General features: G+C 43.3%; 1 protein-coding gene and 1 long non-coding RNA gene across 2 annotated transcripts in view; both read left to right on the top strand.

Moving 5' to 3' along the window:
- The window catches only part of LOC311240341, a 1431-nt gene extending 1393 nt beyond the window's left edge, over positions 1 to 38 (top strand). The window contains exon 3 of the long non-coding RNA XR_014620486.1: positions 1 to 38. This exon is cut by the window's left edge and continues 303 nt beyond it. This is a non-coding gene — a long non-coding RNA (uncharacterized lncRNA).
- A 30-nt stretch (positions 39 to 68) lies between these two features.
- On the top strand, positions 69 to 1843 carry LOC311240340 (uncharacterized protein). The gene is made up of 4 exons (XM_084328920.1): positions 69 to 354; positions 478 to 537; positions 739 to 810; positions 1519 to 1843. The coding sequence occupies exons 1-4, from the start codon at positions 225 to 227 to the stop codon at positions 1719 to 1721; spliced, it is 465 nt and encodes a 154-aa protein (XP_084185046.1). The 5' UTR covers positions 69 to 224; the 3' UTR covers positions 1722 to 1843.
- The last annotated feature ends 15803 nt before the right edge of the window (positions 1844 to 17646 follow it).

Genomic DNA, 17646 nt, shown 5'->3' on the forward strand with positions numbered 1-17646 from the left:
GCCCTGGCCATCTATAACCTCCGTCACCCAGGGAACCTAAAAACATCCCTCTGGCCAGGGCAGACCGACAGCGGCAGCGGGCTGAAACTTTAAGGACTCCCACAACCTCCTCCCGTACCCCGCGTGGTGGCTCTCTCCCCAGCCGCAGAAGAGGAGTGTCCCCCGGGGCCGCTCCCACCACCAGCTCCGGTCTTTCCATCGCCGGTCCCTCAGCCTCAGCCTCCATGCCCCCCTCTTCTGCCTCCCACAGTCTGCTGCCCGCCTCTAGCCTCCACACCAGCACTCGCCTGCCTGCTTTGAGAGGGGAAGATCACCACCCCTCCACCTCTTCCTCCCCAACAGCCATAATGGATGGTATTTATTTATTTGTTTTCTTTTAACAGTTATTTGGGAGACAACATTCTCAGTTAGCAAAAAAGTATAAATTTTTTTATGAATAAATAATCATGTTTTATTGTTTCTTAACCATTTTCTCAGAGCCGGCAGTCCCACCGCAGTCCCACCGGGTGTCCCAGCCAACTTCCTCTCCCTCCCACCGTAAGCTTTTTCAAACAACTGTGAAAAAAACACGATCTACAAATGTCCATGGCCAAAAGGAACAGGAAGAAAAACTCTTATTGTACCTGCCCCTACGGCCTACACACACACACAGTACACTGATAGACTGTTCATAGCGCAATATTTACCAAACCAAACAAAATAATTTTTTTGAGTGGTGCTCCCTTTTTGTGTCTGCAGCCTCCTGTATTCCTGGACCAACAGGAGCATCGACATCCTCCTCCTCCCACGCCAGACCCACGACACCCATCGGCATGTTACTTATGTTTTTTGAGTTTGTCAAGGCAAACTTATGAATTGTTATTTATTTTGTAAAAAATTTGCTGATTTTATACAAATTGCTGTGGGGCACTTTGAACTGTGGTCCATGTGTGAAAAGTACTATATAGATAGTTATTCATATTTATTACATGGCGTTTTCACATTCGCCGAAATGCTTGCTTGTGATTGGTCAATAGCCCGTGTCAGAGGTCCGTTATCACACAATAATGACCGCTGTGGGACAATAATGACCGCTGTGCGCAGCTGTTCGCAATCAAGCCCACTACAACACTGTATCAGTGCTGCTCAGCATATGCACAGCTGCACTCAGTCATGCAATCAGACCAGAGACCTGCCGGCTGCCGATAATAATAATCACTTTATTTGGGCTGACAGAGCCACAGAACAACTGCGTCTTCATTTGATCTAGTCTTGTCGATGAATTAGGTATATTGTTAGTAAGTTAGCCATGTAATAAGCGGGATAATGTATAGCTTTACTCGATCATTGTCGCAAAATAATTGACCTTCACTGACGTTTAAAACACCTCAGCGCTGCGCCTCGGTATTTTAAACTCCGTGTCGGTCAATTATTTTGCGACAATGACCTCGTAGCTATACATTATCCCTTACTTATTATTGGACCTTGGTATATTGTAATCAAGCAGCGTCATAATAATAAATTTCTTTTTAACTGCAGGTCACACCACCAAGAGGCAGAAGCTGGGGATCTGGCGGTGTGGCCGGTGTAAAAAGGCGAACCCCCCTGTGGACTCTGAGGGTTTGGTGTCGTGGGTCCAGTGTGACAACTGTCACAAATGGTTCCACACCATGTGTGTCCAGTGGGAGGAGGAGGAGGACGAAGATGCTAGTTTCTGGTGTTACTGGTGTTTGGATGAATGAGTGTATGAATGAGTGAGCGAATGAAAAAATTTATAAATATGTATGGTGTGCTGTAAATAGTTATTGTTCTAAGTTATGTTTATTGTATTTTTTATATAATGTTTATAAAATTTTATGAAGTGCTGGCTGTTGTGTTAAATTTGTCATATTTTTGTTGAAAACACATGTACTCACAAATGTTAATGTGACAAGTGATTGTGATTAATATTTTGTTTGTTAGACAAATAAAATGGGGATGTTGTTTGCTCCTGAGATGAGATGGTAGACAAAAGACACTACCTTCCAGCTGACAGTAGATGGCAGCATTGATTTTAAAGGATGAAAACAGGTTCAAACAAAAGAACTCCATTTTCCAAGACCTTTTTTCACAGTTCACAGGTCAGCAGGTCGGTAAAAGTTGATGAAAATGCGATCTGAACACACGAGCGTTAAACTATGAATGCGCCCTCACGTCACCTCAGTACAGTGACCGTGAATGGCCACCTAATTATCATAATTAAAGTGCATCATTAGCATTATGTTTGTTGTCTAAAGGGAACTAAAATGGTAAAATTTAAGTTTTTAAATGATATCCGCATATATAGGACAAATAAAACAGCGTTGTTTTGTAAAAAACTCCAATGAAAACGGCGCAAGGTACGTAATATTCGCTATTGTTATGCAAATGTGATAGAATCCTATAAAAAGGTGGACGCACTTGGGCACTGTGACGTTACCATTCTCGGTCGCTATACCGAGGTCGCAGTATTAGTTTACCGCTGTTCAGATCACGTCGAAGAATATAGACACATCCCAGTGACCTGTGACCTGTGCTAACGCTCTTGGGAAATGTATTCATGTAGTTTTCAACATTTTCACCTTTTAATTTTAAACCAATGCTGCCATCTACTGACAACAGAAAGTGTTGTCTATCGTCACTTCAGTATACTAGCGTCGCCCGAAACCCATTCTAGAGATTCCCACTTTTTACTGGGAGTGGGGCGTGGCCGTATTTGGTCCCAGACAATAAGAGTGGCTGTGATTGGTCACTGTGACTTACTTCTACACAATACAACATGACATCAAATGCATTTCGTACCCTGCACCACACTAAGAGACACTGGAACATTTTTAATAATCTCCAATCCTACACTTCTTCCCAAAGAAGCGCATTTACTTTTGTTTAACAAAAAAAAGCTTTAGTCTGGCTTTGCTTGATGTGCAGACAGAGGCAGGCGGTGCATAAGGAGATACTAGTGTAGAGAAAATAGTTTCTGGCCGTCTTACTCAGGAACACAGCAGGACATAATGCTGACTATGGTGTTACAGTTACAGGTGTTTATTTCATTACCATGTACTCTGGGGCTCTATACCGTTAACTATATCAAACATGTGGTTTAGTTGTAGTTGTTTAACTCTGTTAAAGAGGGTTAAAAGACACATAGATACAGTACCCAGGAGTTAAACTCACCTCCCCACAACAGGGTTAAAAGACACATAGATACAGTACCCAGGAGTTAAACTCACCTCCCCACAACAGGGTTAAAAGACACATAGATACGGTACCCAGGAGTTAAACTCACCTCCCCACAACAGGGTTAAAAGACACATAGATACAGTACCCAGGAGTTAAACTCACCTCCCCACAACAGGGTTAATAGACACATAGATACAGTACCCAGGAGTTAAACTCACTTCCCCACAACAGGGTTAAAAGACACATAGATACAGTACCCAGGAGTTAAACTCACCTCCCAACAACAGGGTTAAAAGACACATAGATACAGTACCCAGGAGTTAAACTCACTTCCCCACAACAGGGTTAAAAGACACATAGATACAGTACCCAGGAGTTAAACTCACTTCCCCACAACAGGGTTAATAGACACATAGATACAGTACCCAGGAGTTAAACTCACCTCCCCACAACAGGGTTAAAAGACACATAGATACAGTACCCAGGAGTTAAACTCACCTCCCAACAACAGGGTTAATAGACACATAGATACGGTACCCAGGAGTTAAACTCACCTCCCCACAACAGGGTTAAAAGACACATAGATACAGTACCCAGGAGTTAAACTCACCTCCCCACAACAGGGTTAACAGACACATAGATACAGTACCCAGGAGTTAAACTCAGCTCCCCACAACAGGGTTAACAGACACATAGATACAGTACCCAGGAGTTAAACTCACCTCCCCACAACAGGGTTAAAAGACACATAGATACGGTACCCAGGAGTTAAACTCACCTCCCCACAACAGGGTTAAAAGACACATAGGAACAGTACCCAGGAGTTAAACTCACTTCCCCACAACAGGGTTAATAGACACATAGATACAGTACCCAGGAGTTAAACTCACTTCCCCACAACAGGGTTAACAGACACATAGATACAGTACCCAGGAGTTAAACTCACCTCCCCATAACAGGGTTAAAAGACACATAGATACAGTACCCAGGAGTTAAACTCACCTCCCCACAACAGGGTTAATAGACACATAGATACAGTATCCAGGAGTTAAACTCACCTCCCCACAACAGGGTTAAAAGACACATAGATACAGTACCCAGGAGTTAAACTCACCTCCCCACAACAGGGTTAAAAGACACATAGATACGGTACCCAGGAGTTAAACTCACCTCCCTACAACAGGGTTAAAAGACACATAGATACAGTACCCAGGAGTTAAACTCACTTCCCCACAACAGGGTTAAAAGACACATAGATACAGTACCCAGGAGTTAAACTCACCTCCCCACAACAGGGTTAACAGACACATAGATACAGTACCCAGGAGTTAAACTCACCTCCCCACAACAGGGTTAAAAGACCCATAGATACAGTACCCAGGAGTTAAACTCACCTCCCCACAACAGGGTTAAAAGACACATAGATACAGTACCCAGGAGTTAAACTCACCTCCCCACAACAGGGTTAAAAGACACATAGATACAGTACCCATGAGTTAAACTCACCTCCCCACAACAGGGTTAATAGACACATAGATACAGTACCCAGGAGTTAAACTCACCTCCCCACAACAGGGTTAAAAGACACATAGATACAGTACCCAGGAGTTAAACTCACCTCCCCACAACAGGGTTAATAGACACATAGATACAGTACCCAGGAGTTAAACTCACTTCCCCACAACAGGGTTAATAGACACATAGATACAGTACCCAGGAGTTAAACTCACCTCCCCACAACAGGGTTAAAAGACACATAGATACAGTACCCAGGAGTTAAACTCACCTCCCCACAACAGGGTTAAAAGACACATAGATACAGTACCCAGGAGTTAAACTCACCTCCCCACAACAGGGTTAATAGACACATAGATACAGTACCCAGGAGTTAAACTCACTTCCCCACAACAGGGTTAATAGACACATAGATACAGTACCCAGGAGTTAAACTCACCTCCCCACAACAGGGTTAAAAGACACATAGATACAGTACCCAGGAGTTAAACTCACCTCCCCACAACAGGGTTAAAAGACACATAGATACAGTACCCAGGAGTTAAACTCACCTCCCCACAACAGGGTTAACAGACACATAGATACAGTACCCAGGAGTTAAACTCACCTCCCCACAACAGGGTTAAAAGACACATAGATACAGTACCCAGGAGTTAAACTCACTTCCCCACAACAGGGTTAATAGACACATAGATACAGTACCCAGGAGTTAAACTCACTTCCCCACAACAGGGTTAACAGACACATAGATACAGTACCCAGGAGTTAAACTCACCTCCCCACAACAGGGTTAATAGACACATAGATACGGTACCCAGGAGTTAAACTCACCTCCCCACAACAGGGTTAAAAGACACATAGATACAGTACCCAGGAGTTAAACTCACCTCCCAACAACAGGGTTAATAGACACATAGATACGGTACCCAGGAGTTAAACTCACCTCCCCACAACAGGGTTAAAAGACACATAGATACAGTACCCAGGAGTTAAACTCACCTCCCAACAACAGGGTTAATAGACACATAGATACGGTACCCAGGAGTTAAACTCACCTCCCCACAACAGGGTTAAAAGACACATAGATACAGTACCCAGGAGTTAAACTCACCTCCCCACAACAGGGTTAAAAGACACATAGATACAGTACCCAGGAGTTAAACTCACTTCCCCACAACAGGGTTAATAGACACATAGATACAGTACCCAGGAGTTAAACTCACCTCCCCACAACAGGGTTAAAAGACACATAGATACAGTACCCAGGAGTTAAACTCACCTCCCAACAACAGGGTTAATAGACACATAGATACGGTACCCAGGAGTTAAACTCACCTCCCCACAACAGGGTTAAAAGACACATAGATACAGTACCCAGGAGTTAAACTCACCTCCCCACAACAGGGTTAACAGACACATAGATACAGTACCCAGGAGTTAAACTCACCTCCCCACAACAGGGTTAACAGACACATAGATACAGTACCCAGGAGTTAAACTCAGCTCCCCACAACAGGGTTAAAAGACACATAGATACAGTACCCAGGAGTTAAACTCACCTCCCCACAACAGGGTTAAAAGACACATAGGTACAGTATCCAGGAGTTAAACTCACCTCCCCACAACAGGGTTAACAGACACATAGATACAGTACCCAGGAGTTAAACTCACCTCCCCACAACAGGGTTAAAAGACACATAGATACAGTACCCAGGAGTTAAACTCACCTCCCCACAACAGGGTTAAAAGACACATAGGAACAGTACCCAGGAGTTAAACTCACTTCCCCACAACAGGGTTAATAGACACATAGATACAGTACCCAGGAGTTAAACTCACCTCCCCACAACAGGGTTAACAGACACATAGATACAGTACCCAGGAGTTAAACTCACCTCCCCACAACAGGGTTAAAAGACACATAGATACAGTACCCAGGAGTTAAACTCACCTCCCCACAACAGGGTTAATAGACACATAGATACAGTACCCAGGAGTTAAACTCACCTCCCCACAACAGGGTTAATAGACACATAGATACAGTATCCAGGAGTTAAACTCACCTCCCCACAACAGGGTTAAAAGACACATAGATACAGTACCCATGAGTTAAACTCACTTCCCCACAACAGGGTTACTAGACACATAGATACGGTACCCAGGAGTTAAACTCACCTCCCCACAACAGGGTTAAAAGACACATAGATACGGTACCCAGGAGTTAAACTCACCTCCCTACAACAGGGTTAAAAAACACATAGATACAGTACCCAGGAGTTAAACTCACTTCCCCACAACAGGGTTAATAGACACATAGATACAGTACCCAGGAGTTAAACTCACCTCCCCACAACAGGGTTAATAGACACATAGGTACAGTACCCAGGAGTTAAACTCACCTCCCCACAACAGGGTTAACAGACACATAGATACAGTACCCAGGAGTTAAACTCACCTCCCCACAACAGGGTTAAAAGACACATAGATACAGTACCCAGGAGTTAAACTCACTTCCCCACAACAGGGTTAATAGACACATAGATACAGTACCCAGGAGTTAAACTCACTTCCCCACAACAGGGTTAACAGACACATAGATACAGTACCCAGGAGTTAAACTCACCTCCCCACAACAGGGTTAATAGACACATAGATACGGTACCCAGGAGTTAAACTTACCTCCCCACAACAGGGTTAAAAGACACATAGATACAGTACCCAGGAGTTAAACTCACCTCCCAACAACAGGGTTAATAGACACATAGATACGGTACCCAGGAGTTAAACTCACCTCCCCACAACAGGGTTAAAAGACACATAGATACAGTACCCAGGAGTTAAACTCACCTCCCAACAACAGGGTTAATAGACACATAGATACGGTACCCAGGAGTTAAACTCACCTCCCCACAACAGGGTTAAAAGACACATAGATACAGTACCCAGGAGTTAAACTCACCTCCCCACAACAGGGTTAAAAGACACATAGATACAGTACCCAGGAGTTAAACTCACTTCCCCACAACAGGGTTAATAGACACATAGATACAGTACCCAGGAGTTAAACTCACCTCCCCACAACAGGGTTAAAAGACACATAGATACAGTACCCAGGAGTTAAACTCACCTCCCAACAACAGGGTTAATAGACACATAGATACGGTACCCAGGAGTTAAACTCACCTCCCCACAACAGGGTTAAAAGACACATAGATACAGTACCCAGGAGTTAAACTCACCTCCCCACAACAGGGTTAACAGACACATAGATACAGTACCCAGGAGTTAAACTCACCTCCCCACAACAGGGTTAACAGACACATAGATACAGTACCCAGGAGTTAAACTCAGCTCCCCACAACAGGGTTAAAAGACACATAGATACAGTACCCAGGAGTTAAACTCACCTCCCCACAACAGGGTTAAAAGACACATAGGTACAGTATCCAGGAGTTAAACTCACCTCCCCACAACAGGGTTAACAGACACATAGATACAGTACCCAGGAGTTAAACTCACCTCCCCACAACAGGGTTAAAAGACACATAGATACAGTACCCAGGAGTTAAACTCACCTCCCCACAACAGGGTTAAAAGACACATAGGAACAGTACCCAGGAGTTAAACTCACTTCCCCACAACAGGGTTAATAGACACATAGATACAGTACCCAGGAGTTAAACTCACCTCCCCACAACAGGGTTAACAGACACATAGATACAGTACCCAGGAGTTAAACTCACCTCCCCACAACAGGGTTAAAAGACACATAGATACAGTACCCAGGAGTTAAACTCACCTCCCCACAACAGGGTTAATAGACACATAGATACAGTACCCAGGAGTTAAACTCACCTCCCCACAACAGGGTTAATAGACACATAGATACAGTATCCAGGAGTTAAACTCACCTCCCCACAACAGGGTTAAAAGACACATAGATACAGTACCCATGAGTTAAACTCACTTCCCCACAACAGGGTTACTAGACACATAGATACGGTACCCAGGAGTTAAACTCACCTCCCCACAACAGGGTTAAAAGACACATAGATACGGTACCCAGGAGTTAAACTCACCTCCCTACAACAGGGTTAAAAAACACATAGATACAGTACCCAGGAGTTAAACTCACTTCCCCACAACAGGGTTAATAGACACATAGATACAGTACCCAGGAGTTAAACTCACCTCCCCACAACAGGGTTAATAGACACATAGGTACAGTACCCAGGAGTTAAACTCACCTCCCCACAACAGGGTTAAAAGACACATAGATACGGTACCCAGGAGTTAAACTCACCTCCCTACAACAGGGTTAAAAGACACATAGATACAGTACCCAGGAGTTAAACTCACTTCCCCACAACAGGGTTAAAAGACACATAGATACAGTACCCAGGAGTTAAACTCACCTCCCCACAACAGGGTTAAAAGACACATAGATACGGTACCCAGGAGTTAAACTCACCTCCCCACAACAGGGTTAAAAGACACATAGATACGGTACCCAGGAGTTAAACTCACCTCCCCACAACAGGGTTAAAAGACACATAGATACAGTACCCAGGAGTTAAACTCACCTCCCCACAACAGGGTTAAAAGACACATAGATACAGTACCCAGGAGTTAAACTCACCTCCCCACAACAGGGTTAAAAGACACATAGATACAGTACCCAGGAGTTAAACTCACCTCCCCACAACAGGGTTAATAGACACATAGATACAGTACCCAGGAGTTAAACTCACCTCCCCACAACAGGGTTAAAAGACACATAGATACAGTACCCAGGAGTTAAACTCAACTCCCCACAACAGGGTTAATAGACACATAGATACAGTACCCATGAGTTAAACTCACCTCCCCACAACAGGGTTAAAAGACACATAGATACAGTACCCAGGAGTTAAACTCACCTCCCCACAACAGGGTTAACATACACATAGATACAGTACCCAGGAGTTAAACTCACCTCCCCACAACAGGGTTAATAGACACATAGATACAGTACCCAGGAGTTAAACTCACCTCCCCACAACAGGGTTAATAGACACATAGATACAGTACCCAGGAGTTAAACTCACCTCCCCACAACAGGGTTAAAAGACACATAGATACAGTACCCAGGAGTTAAACTCACCTCCCCACAACAGGGTTAAAAGACACATAGATACAGTACCCAGGAGTTAAACTCACCTCCCCACAACAGGGTTAACAGACACATAGATACAGTACCCAGGAGTTAAACTCACCTCCCCACAACAGGGTTAACAGACACATAGATACAGTACCCAGGAGTTAAACTCACCTCCCCACAACAGGGTTAAAAGACACATAGATACAGTACCCAGGAGTTAAACTCACTTCCCCACAACAGGGTTAAAAGACACATAGATACAGTACCCAGGAGTTAAACTCACCTCCCCACAACAGGGTTAAAAGACACATAGATACAGTACCCAGGAGTTAAACTCACTTCCCCACAACAGGGTTAAAAGACACATAGATACAGTACCCAGGAGTTAAACTCACTTCCCCACAACAGGGTTAAAAGACACATAGATACGGTACCCAGGAGTTAAACTCACCTCCCCACAACAGGGTTAATAGACACATAGATACAGTATCCAGGAGTTAAACTCACCTCCCCACAACAGGGTTAAAAGAGACATAGATACAGTACCCAGGAGTTAAACTCACCTCCCCACAATAGGGTTAAAAGACACATAGATACAGTACCCAGGAGTTAAACTCACCTCCCCACAACAGGGTTAATAGACACATAGATACAGTATCCAGGAGTTAAACTCACCTCCCCACAACAGGGTTAATAGACACATAGATACAGTACCCAGGAGTTAAACTCACCTCCCCAGAACAGGGTTAAAATACACATAGATACAGTACCCAGGAGTTAAACTCACCTCCCCACAACAGGGTTAAAAGACACATAGATACAGTACCCAGGAGTTAAACTCACCTCCCCACAACAGGGTTAATAGACACATAGATACAGTACCCAGGAGTTAAACTCACCTCCCCACAACAGGGTTAAAAGACACATAGATACAGTACCCAGGAGTTAAACTCACCTCCCCACAACAGGGTTAAAAGACACATAGATACAGTACCCAGGAGTTAAACTCACCTCCCCACAACAGGGTTAAAAGACACATAGATACAGTACCCAGGAGTTAAACTCACTTCCCCACAACAGGGTTAAAAGACACATAGATACGGTACCCAGGAGTTAAACTCACCTCCCCACAACAGGGTTAAAAGACACATAGATACAGTACCCAGGAGTTAAACTCACTTCCCCACAACAGGGTTAAAAGACACATAGATACAGTACCCAGGAGTTAAACTCACCTCCCCACAACAGGGTTAAAAGACACATAGATACAGTACCCAGGAGTTAAACTCACCTCCCCACAACAGGGTTAAAAGACACATAGATACAGTACCCAGGAGTTAAACTCACCTCCCCACAACAGGGTTAAAAGACACATAGATACAGTACCCAGGAGTTAAACTCACCTCCCCACAACAGGGTTAAAAGACACATAGATACAGTACCCAGGAGTTAAACTCACCTCCCCACAACAGGGTTAAAAGACACATAGATACAGTACCCAGGAGTTAAACTCACCTCCCCACAACAGGGTTAAAAGACACATAGATACAGTACCCAGGAGTTAAACTCACCTCCCCACAACAGGGTTAAAAGACACATAGATACAGTATCCAGGAGTTAAACTCACCTCCCCACAACAGGGTTAAAAGACACATAGATACAGTACCCAGGAGTTAAACTCACCTCCCCACAACAGGGTTAAAAGACACATAGATACAGTACCCAGGAGTTAAACTCACCTCCCCACAACAGGGTTAAAAGACACATAGATACAGTATCCAGGAGTTAAACTCACCTCCCCACAACAGGGTTAAAAGACACATAGATACAGTACCCAGGAGTTAAACTCACTTCCCCACAACAGGGTTAAAAGACACATAGATACAGTACCCAGGAGTTAAACTCACTTCCCCACAACAGGGTTAATAGACACATAGATACAGTATCCATGAGTGAATTCACCTCTTAGTGCAGCAGTCTGTGTTTCGCCCACGGCGTGGGAGACCCGGGTTCGACTCTCCCTCGGGGCATCGACATTTAACACAACGCAGAAGGAGTAACATACGATCGTCACATGTGCAACATGTAATTTGTTCTAATTTCTAATCTGTCCTGGTTACTGAGGAAAACAACAACAACAGCAACAATAACAAAAACAATACAGTAATCAGATTGCATGTTAGCTAGCATGTGTAGCCAGCTGAAAGCTATCACATGTGATTAGTAGCCTAATCAATGTATCATTCCAGGCTCCATTCTATGTCTCTCGTCATAATAAACCGTGTGTGTGTGTGTGTGTGTGTGTGTGTGTGTGTGTGTGTGTGTGTGTGTGTGTGTGTGTGTGTGTGTGTGCGCTTCAATGTGTCACACCTCTCGACAGCTCCAGTGACATGACTGACATTGTCTTTAGTGAGCAATTACAGCTTAAAGACTCTCAAAAAGGTCACATTCACCAGCCCTCCACATGCCTCTTCATGCCTCCCCAAATGCCAGCGTGTGTGTGTGTGTGTGTGTGTGTGTGTGTGTGTGTGTGTGTGTGTGTGTGTGTGTGTGTGTGTGTGTGTGTGTGTGTGTGTGTGTGTGTGTGTGTGTGTGTGTGTGTGTGTGTGCGTGCGTGCGTGTGTGTGTGTGTGTGTGTGTGTGTGTGTGTGCGCATGTGTGTGTATGTGCACCCCGTCCACCCCATCCTCTGGCTTCTCCCCCGGTGCCTTGTGGGTAATCTGCCCGAGATCCCACTTGATTGATGAGAGAATTAATGTAGTACCTCAGTGACGCAATGCATCATGGGAAATGAGGCAGAGCTGTGATATTGTACTGTCTTCGCAAACTAAACTCCTTTGGAGTCGACCAGAGAATTCTGACAATGTTTTATTCTTCCTTTATTGAGAGTATTTTAACCTGTTCATTTGTATGCTGGTTCACATCCCTCTGTCAAAGAGACAAGAACAAACTGCAAGGTGTTGTCAACCTTAGCTCAAAGATTATCGGCAGAACACAAAGATCCCTGATGCAGTGCCCAAGTGCTCGAGAAAGCACATAAGATACTTGGTGACCCCACACATGTCCTTCATGTGTGTTTTGACCTGCTGCCCTCAGGAAAGCGCTTTAGACAGCCTGCCTGTAAAACAAACAGAAGTAAATGTGGGTTTGTACCAGAGACCATTCGACTGGTGAATGGCCACAGTACAAGGAAAGGTCAGTTTACTAACGTGCACCCTTTGACCCCTTGATTTAATATTTTAATATTTGACGAAAGTGCACTTTTTATATACCGACCAAATCTATTTATTTATTTATTTATGTATCTATTGGACTGACAGATCAACAATGTAGGGATCCCATTCTGGCAGTGTCATGTCTTTTATGCTTTGAAGTGTCATGTAATAATAATAATAATAATAATAATAATAATAATAATAATAATAATAATAATAATAATAATAATAATAATAATAATAATAATAATAATAATAATAATAATAATAATAATAATAATAATAATAATAATAGATTGGATTTTAAGAGAGAAGCGCCTTTCTCAGACAAGGAAAGGATGGAAAAATATAAATTTTGATAAAAAAAATTAATAAAAGATAAAAAATTAAAGAACTATGAATATCTGTGTATAGTAACAACAGGAAGAAACAAATAAGATAAAAGAGATTAAAAAAAAAGCAAGGTGTATGTCTCTTGTCCCTGTTTTGTCCTGTTCTGTCTTTATAGGAATGCAGCTGTTTGTGATATCATGCCTTAAATTGCTCTTTGCACGACTAATAAAGTTTTTTGAATTTGAATTGAATTGAATTGAATTGGATGAGCGCCAACCTCCCGACCGGATCGTGTTGGTTTGGACCGTGTGTGGATCGAGGGAGCGTGCGTGCGCACGTGTGTGTGTGTTGTGTGTGTGTGTGTGTGTGTGTGTGTGTGTGTGTGTGTGTGTGTGTGTGTGTGTGTGTGTGTGTGTGTGTGTGTGTGTGTGTGTGTGTGTGTGTGTGTGTGTGTGTGTGTGTGTGTGTACGTTTGTGCAGCAAAATCATTCATATTTCTGACAGTTATTGATGAATGAGATGCCATAAATCCATATTCGCAGTGTGGGTCGTTGGCACTATAAACTCATTAACATTTGGACACATTAAAGTCATAAATCTTACTTTATATACACATGGGGGCAAATAGTTGTCAAAGTTTTGATTGCCCGGGAATCGTGATATTTTCTCGCCCATCGATATAAAGTCGCGGCGGACATGTTCAACGTTTGGACTGCGTTGTGACGTCAGGAGCGCTCCACGGTCGTCTCAGCTGGTGTCTCCACGGTGGTCTCAGCTGGTGTCTCCACGGTGGTCTCAGCTGGTGTCTCCATGTTGTCTCAGCTGGTGTCTCCACGGTGGTCTCAGCTGGTGTCTCCACGGTGGTCTCAGCTGGTGTCTCCACGGTGGTCTCAGCTGGTGTCTCCACGGTGGTCTCAGCTGGTGTCTCCACGGTGGTCTCAGCTGGTGTCTCCACGGTGGTCTCAGCTGGTGTCTCCATGTTGTCTCAGCTGGTGTCTCCACGGTTGTCTCAGCTGGTGTCTCCACGGTGGTCTCAGCTGGTGTCTCCATGTTGTCTCAGCTGGTGTCTCCATGTTGTCTCAGCTGGTGTCTCCACGGTGGTCTCAGCTGGTGTCTCCACGGTGGTCTCAGCTGGTGTCTCCACGGTGGTCTCAGCTGGTGTCTCCACGGTGGTCTCAGCTGGTGTCTCCACGGTGGTCTCAGCTGGTGTCTCCACGGTGGTCTCAGCTGGTGTCTCCACGGTGGTCTCAGCTGGTGTCTCCACGGTGGTCTCAGCTGGTGTCTCCACGGTGGTCTCAGCTGGTGTCTCCACGGTGGTCCTACTAGAGACGAGCCCGTGTGACTTTATATGACTGCTTATGATTATGGTGTAACATACGCAAGATGTACAGTAGGCTACGTTTCAGAGAGTTGGGAAGAAGTTCTAGATAGATTAACGTTTGTCACAAAACTACAGCCAAGGTGACTCTTACTTGTGATTATTAAACAAGACATTTAGCATGTTCTCCTCGTGAACGTCGGGGGTGAAAGTAATACACTTGCCCTGATCAGATTCACATTTGAAGCAGAACAAACAACCCTCACCTTATGATTCGTGTTTATTTAATTTGTTTTATGAAACACATCAAATGTTGCCCTTTTCCACTGGCAGTTTAAGTGGAATATGATGTGAATATGAATATGAGATGAATATGATTTGATGTGTATCTATAGGAAACAGCTGTTCGGCAGCTGAACTAGAAGGCGCTGGTTTATCTTGGTTTCTGTCGTCAAGTTCAAACCGTCTACAGCTTAACCCTTTCAGAGCATGGGAGGAGCCGGAATATACTGAATGGCCTAATTTACCTTTCTCAAGACCCGCCTTCTTTTCTTGATCCTCCAATCACAACTGTTGCTTCCCTCTCACAAAACGTTATCTTTTTTGTGATTTGATGATCAAGAAAAGAGGGCGGGTGTTGAGATAGGTCAATAGTCTACCTCTGGGAACCAGTCATGTTAAAACATACTGGTACTCTCATTAACCCTTTCACTACCACACTACCAAATGGTTAACCCTTTCACTGCCACACTACCAAATGGTGAAGTAGGGTTCACTGTAAGAAAACAAGCTGCAAAAAAACGGTAAATGTCAATGCCATCAATGGTTGCCAAATACTTACTGTCAAATGACAGTAACATCAAATACATTTACAGATTACAACCTTTATTTAATGGTTAATATTTTGATAAAAGGTAATTTAGTGTATTTTTATGGCATGCACACTTAAAGTAGAAAAACAAAAGTAATCTGTAAAATAATACAGTGAATTTCCTGTGAAAAAACATAATTTTTTTACAGTGTAGGGTTTCTTTTTTTTGTATTTTATTTTTTTATTATTTTTTAAACAAACATATAAACAAACATGACAACACACGATAAGATATACAAGCATTAATTGTCAGGGCACATCCAATGAGATCACCTTTTGGTTAGTTGTTTTATATAAGATATACCCATAATACCTGTTATCTAAAAAAAAAAACCTACACACATATGCTCAGCTCGAACCCCCCCCTCCCGGACCCCACCTTGAGAAGTACCTCCACTATCCCTCGCACCTAACCAGACACTACCATTATAAGCTAGCTTTTATTCTCTCCACCACTTCTAACCACATTGACATTTTGGATTCATTGAGACCCAGAATTCTTGCTGTAGATATTTCATGGTAAATTACATCGAGATATGTAAGAAACCAAACTTTACGGCACATTTTTTCCGGTTGAAACCAGCGTGATGCGATCAGCTTTTTGGCTACTGTGATACCCGATAAAACCAATCTCTTTAGCTGTGGATTCACTGCAAACTCAAAAACATCATTCAACAGCAATACCGAGGGGTGTACAGGTATATTCCAAGATACGAGTTTTGATATTTGTTGGGTCACATCTTTCCAGAATGCCTTAACTGGTGAGCAGTCCCAATACATGTGCATAAATGTCCCTTCGTCCCCATTTGTACATTGGGTGCATTTGGAATCTTGTTTGAGCCCCATTCGGCACAGTCTTATAGGAGTCAAGTATGTCCTGTGAATATAGTTAAGATTGATTTGTTGATGATCCGGGTTCCTTGATGTAAGTCGGACATTTGCCCAGGCTCCTTGCCAATCAAAGTCATTTTCCAGGTCTGGTATATCCCTCCTCCAGACAGAGTCAAGTTGGAGGGTTTCATACGAGGACGTTAGTAATTGATGATAAAATTCTGAAACAAAACCTCTCGATGTCTCTCTTGAGTAGAAGAATTTGTGGTATCTGTGGTGTTCAATTGGTCTGTCTAATGGAACACCGTGAGACTTCAAACATAGCTCTAACTGTTTGTGAAAAAGCCATGTGGACTTGGTGAGATTAAATTTTTTGCGTATTTCTTTATCACTACAAAAACCCTGTTTGTTAAAAACATCCCCTAATGAGTGTATGCCTTGCTCTTCCCATATAGGGAATCTTATAGGTCGTTTCCCAATTAAGAGAGCATTGTTATTGAATAAGGGAGTATGATTGTGCCATTCTTGTGGGTTAGGATTTTTTTTTTGTGATTCACGCCATATCCGGATCGCATGAGTAATTATGGGGCCAAATTTTCGTTCACAGTGCTTGATTGGTAGTTTAGTGTATGCTATGTCCTTCAGTCTATGTGGGGCTACTATGTTTTCTTCTATTTTTCTCCAAGATGCTAATGCTTGGGAGTCAAACCATGTTGTCAATGGACTTAATGAGTACGCCTTAAAATATAGGAAAAAATCTGGAAATGCCATGCCACCATCTGCTTTATTTCTCTGTGCGGTGGATCTTTTTATACGTTGTGGTTTGTTATTCCAAATAAATTTGTATGTGGAGGAGTGTAATCTTTTCCAGTAACCCTCTGGAGGGGGTAACGGTAGCATTGAACAGAAGAAGTTGATTTTAGGTAGTACATCCATCTTAACTATTGATATCCGTGCTTGTACTGTGTTCTTAAGTTTTGCCCATCTATCAAGGTCGTCTTTGATTTTGTTTTGGATTTTTGTGTAGTTGTGCTTCACCGTTTGTCTTATGGTAGGGAATATTTCCACTCCCAAGCATCTGAAATGTTTTACCATCGGTATCTGTCCTGGGAGGGTTGTATCTTTTTTTGCAGGGGTGTTAAGTGGAAGGAAAGCCGACTTCGGCCAATTTATCTTAAATCCCGATAAATCACCAAAGTCCTCAATCAACTTGAGCAGATGAGGCAATGTGGTGTTGGGGTTTTTC

Source organism: Notolepis coatsorum (assembly GCF_963971535.1).
Source record: "Notolepis coatsorum genome assembly, chromosome: 14".
Taxonomy (NCBI): Eukaryota; Metazoa; Chordata; class Actinopteri; order Aulopiformes; family Paralepididae; genus Notolepis; species Notolepis coatsorum.

Coding starts and splice junctions, on each gene's coding strand:
- LOC311240340 (XM_084328920.1), top strand. CDS start 225: ATGCCCCCCTCTTCTGCCTCCCACAGTCTGCTGCCCGCCTCTAGCCTC. Junction 355..477: donor CCCAACAGCCATAATGGATG/GTATTTATTTAT, acceptor CCATTTTCTCAG/AGCCGGCAGTCCCACCGCAG. Junction 538..738: donor AACTTCCTCTCCCTCCCACC/GTAAGCTTTTTC, acceptor TTGTGTCTGCAG/CCTCCTGTATTCCTGGACCA.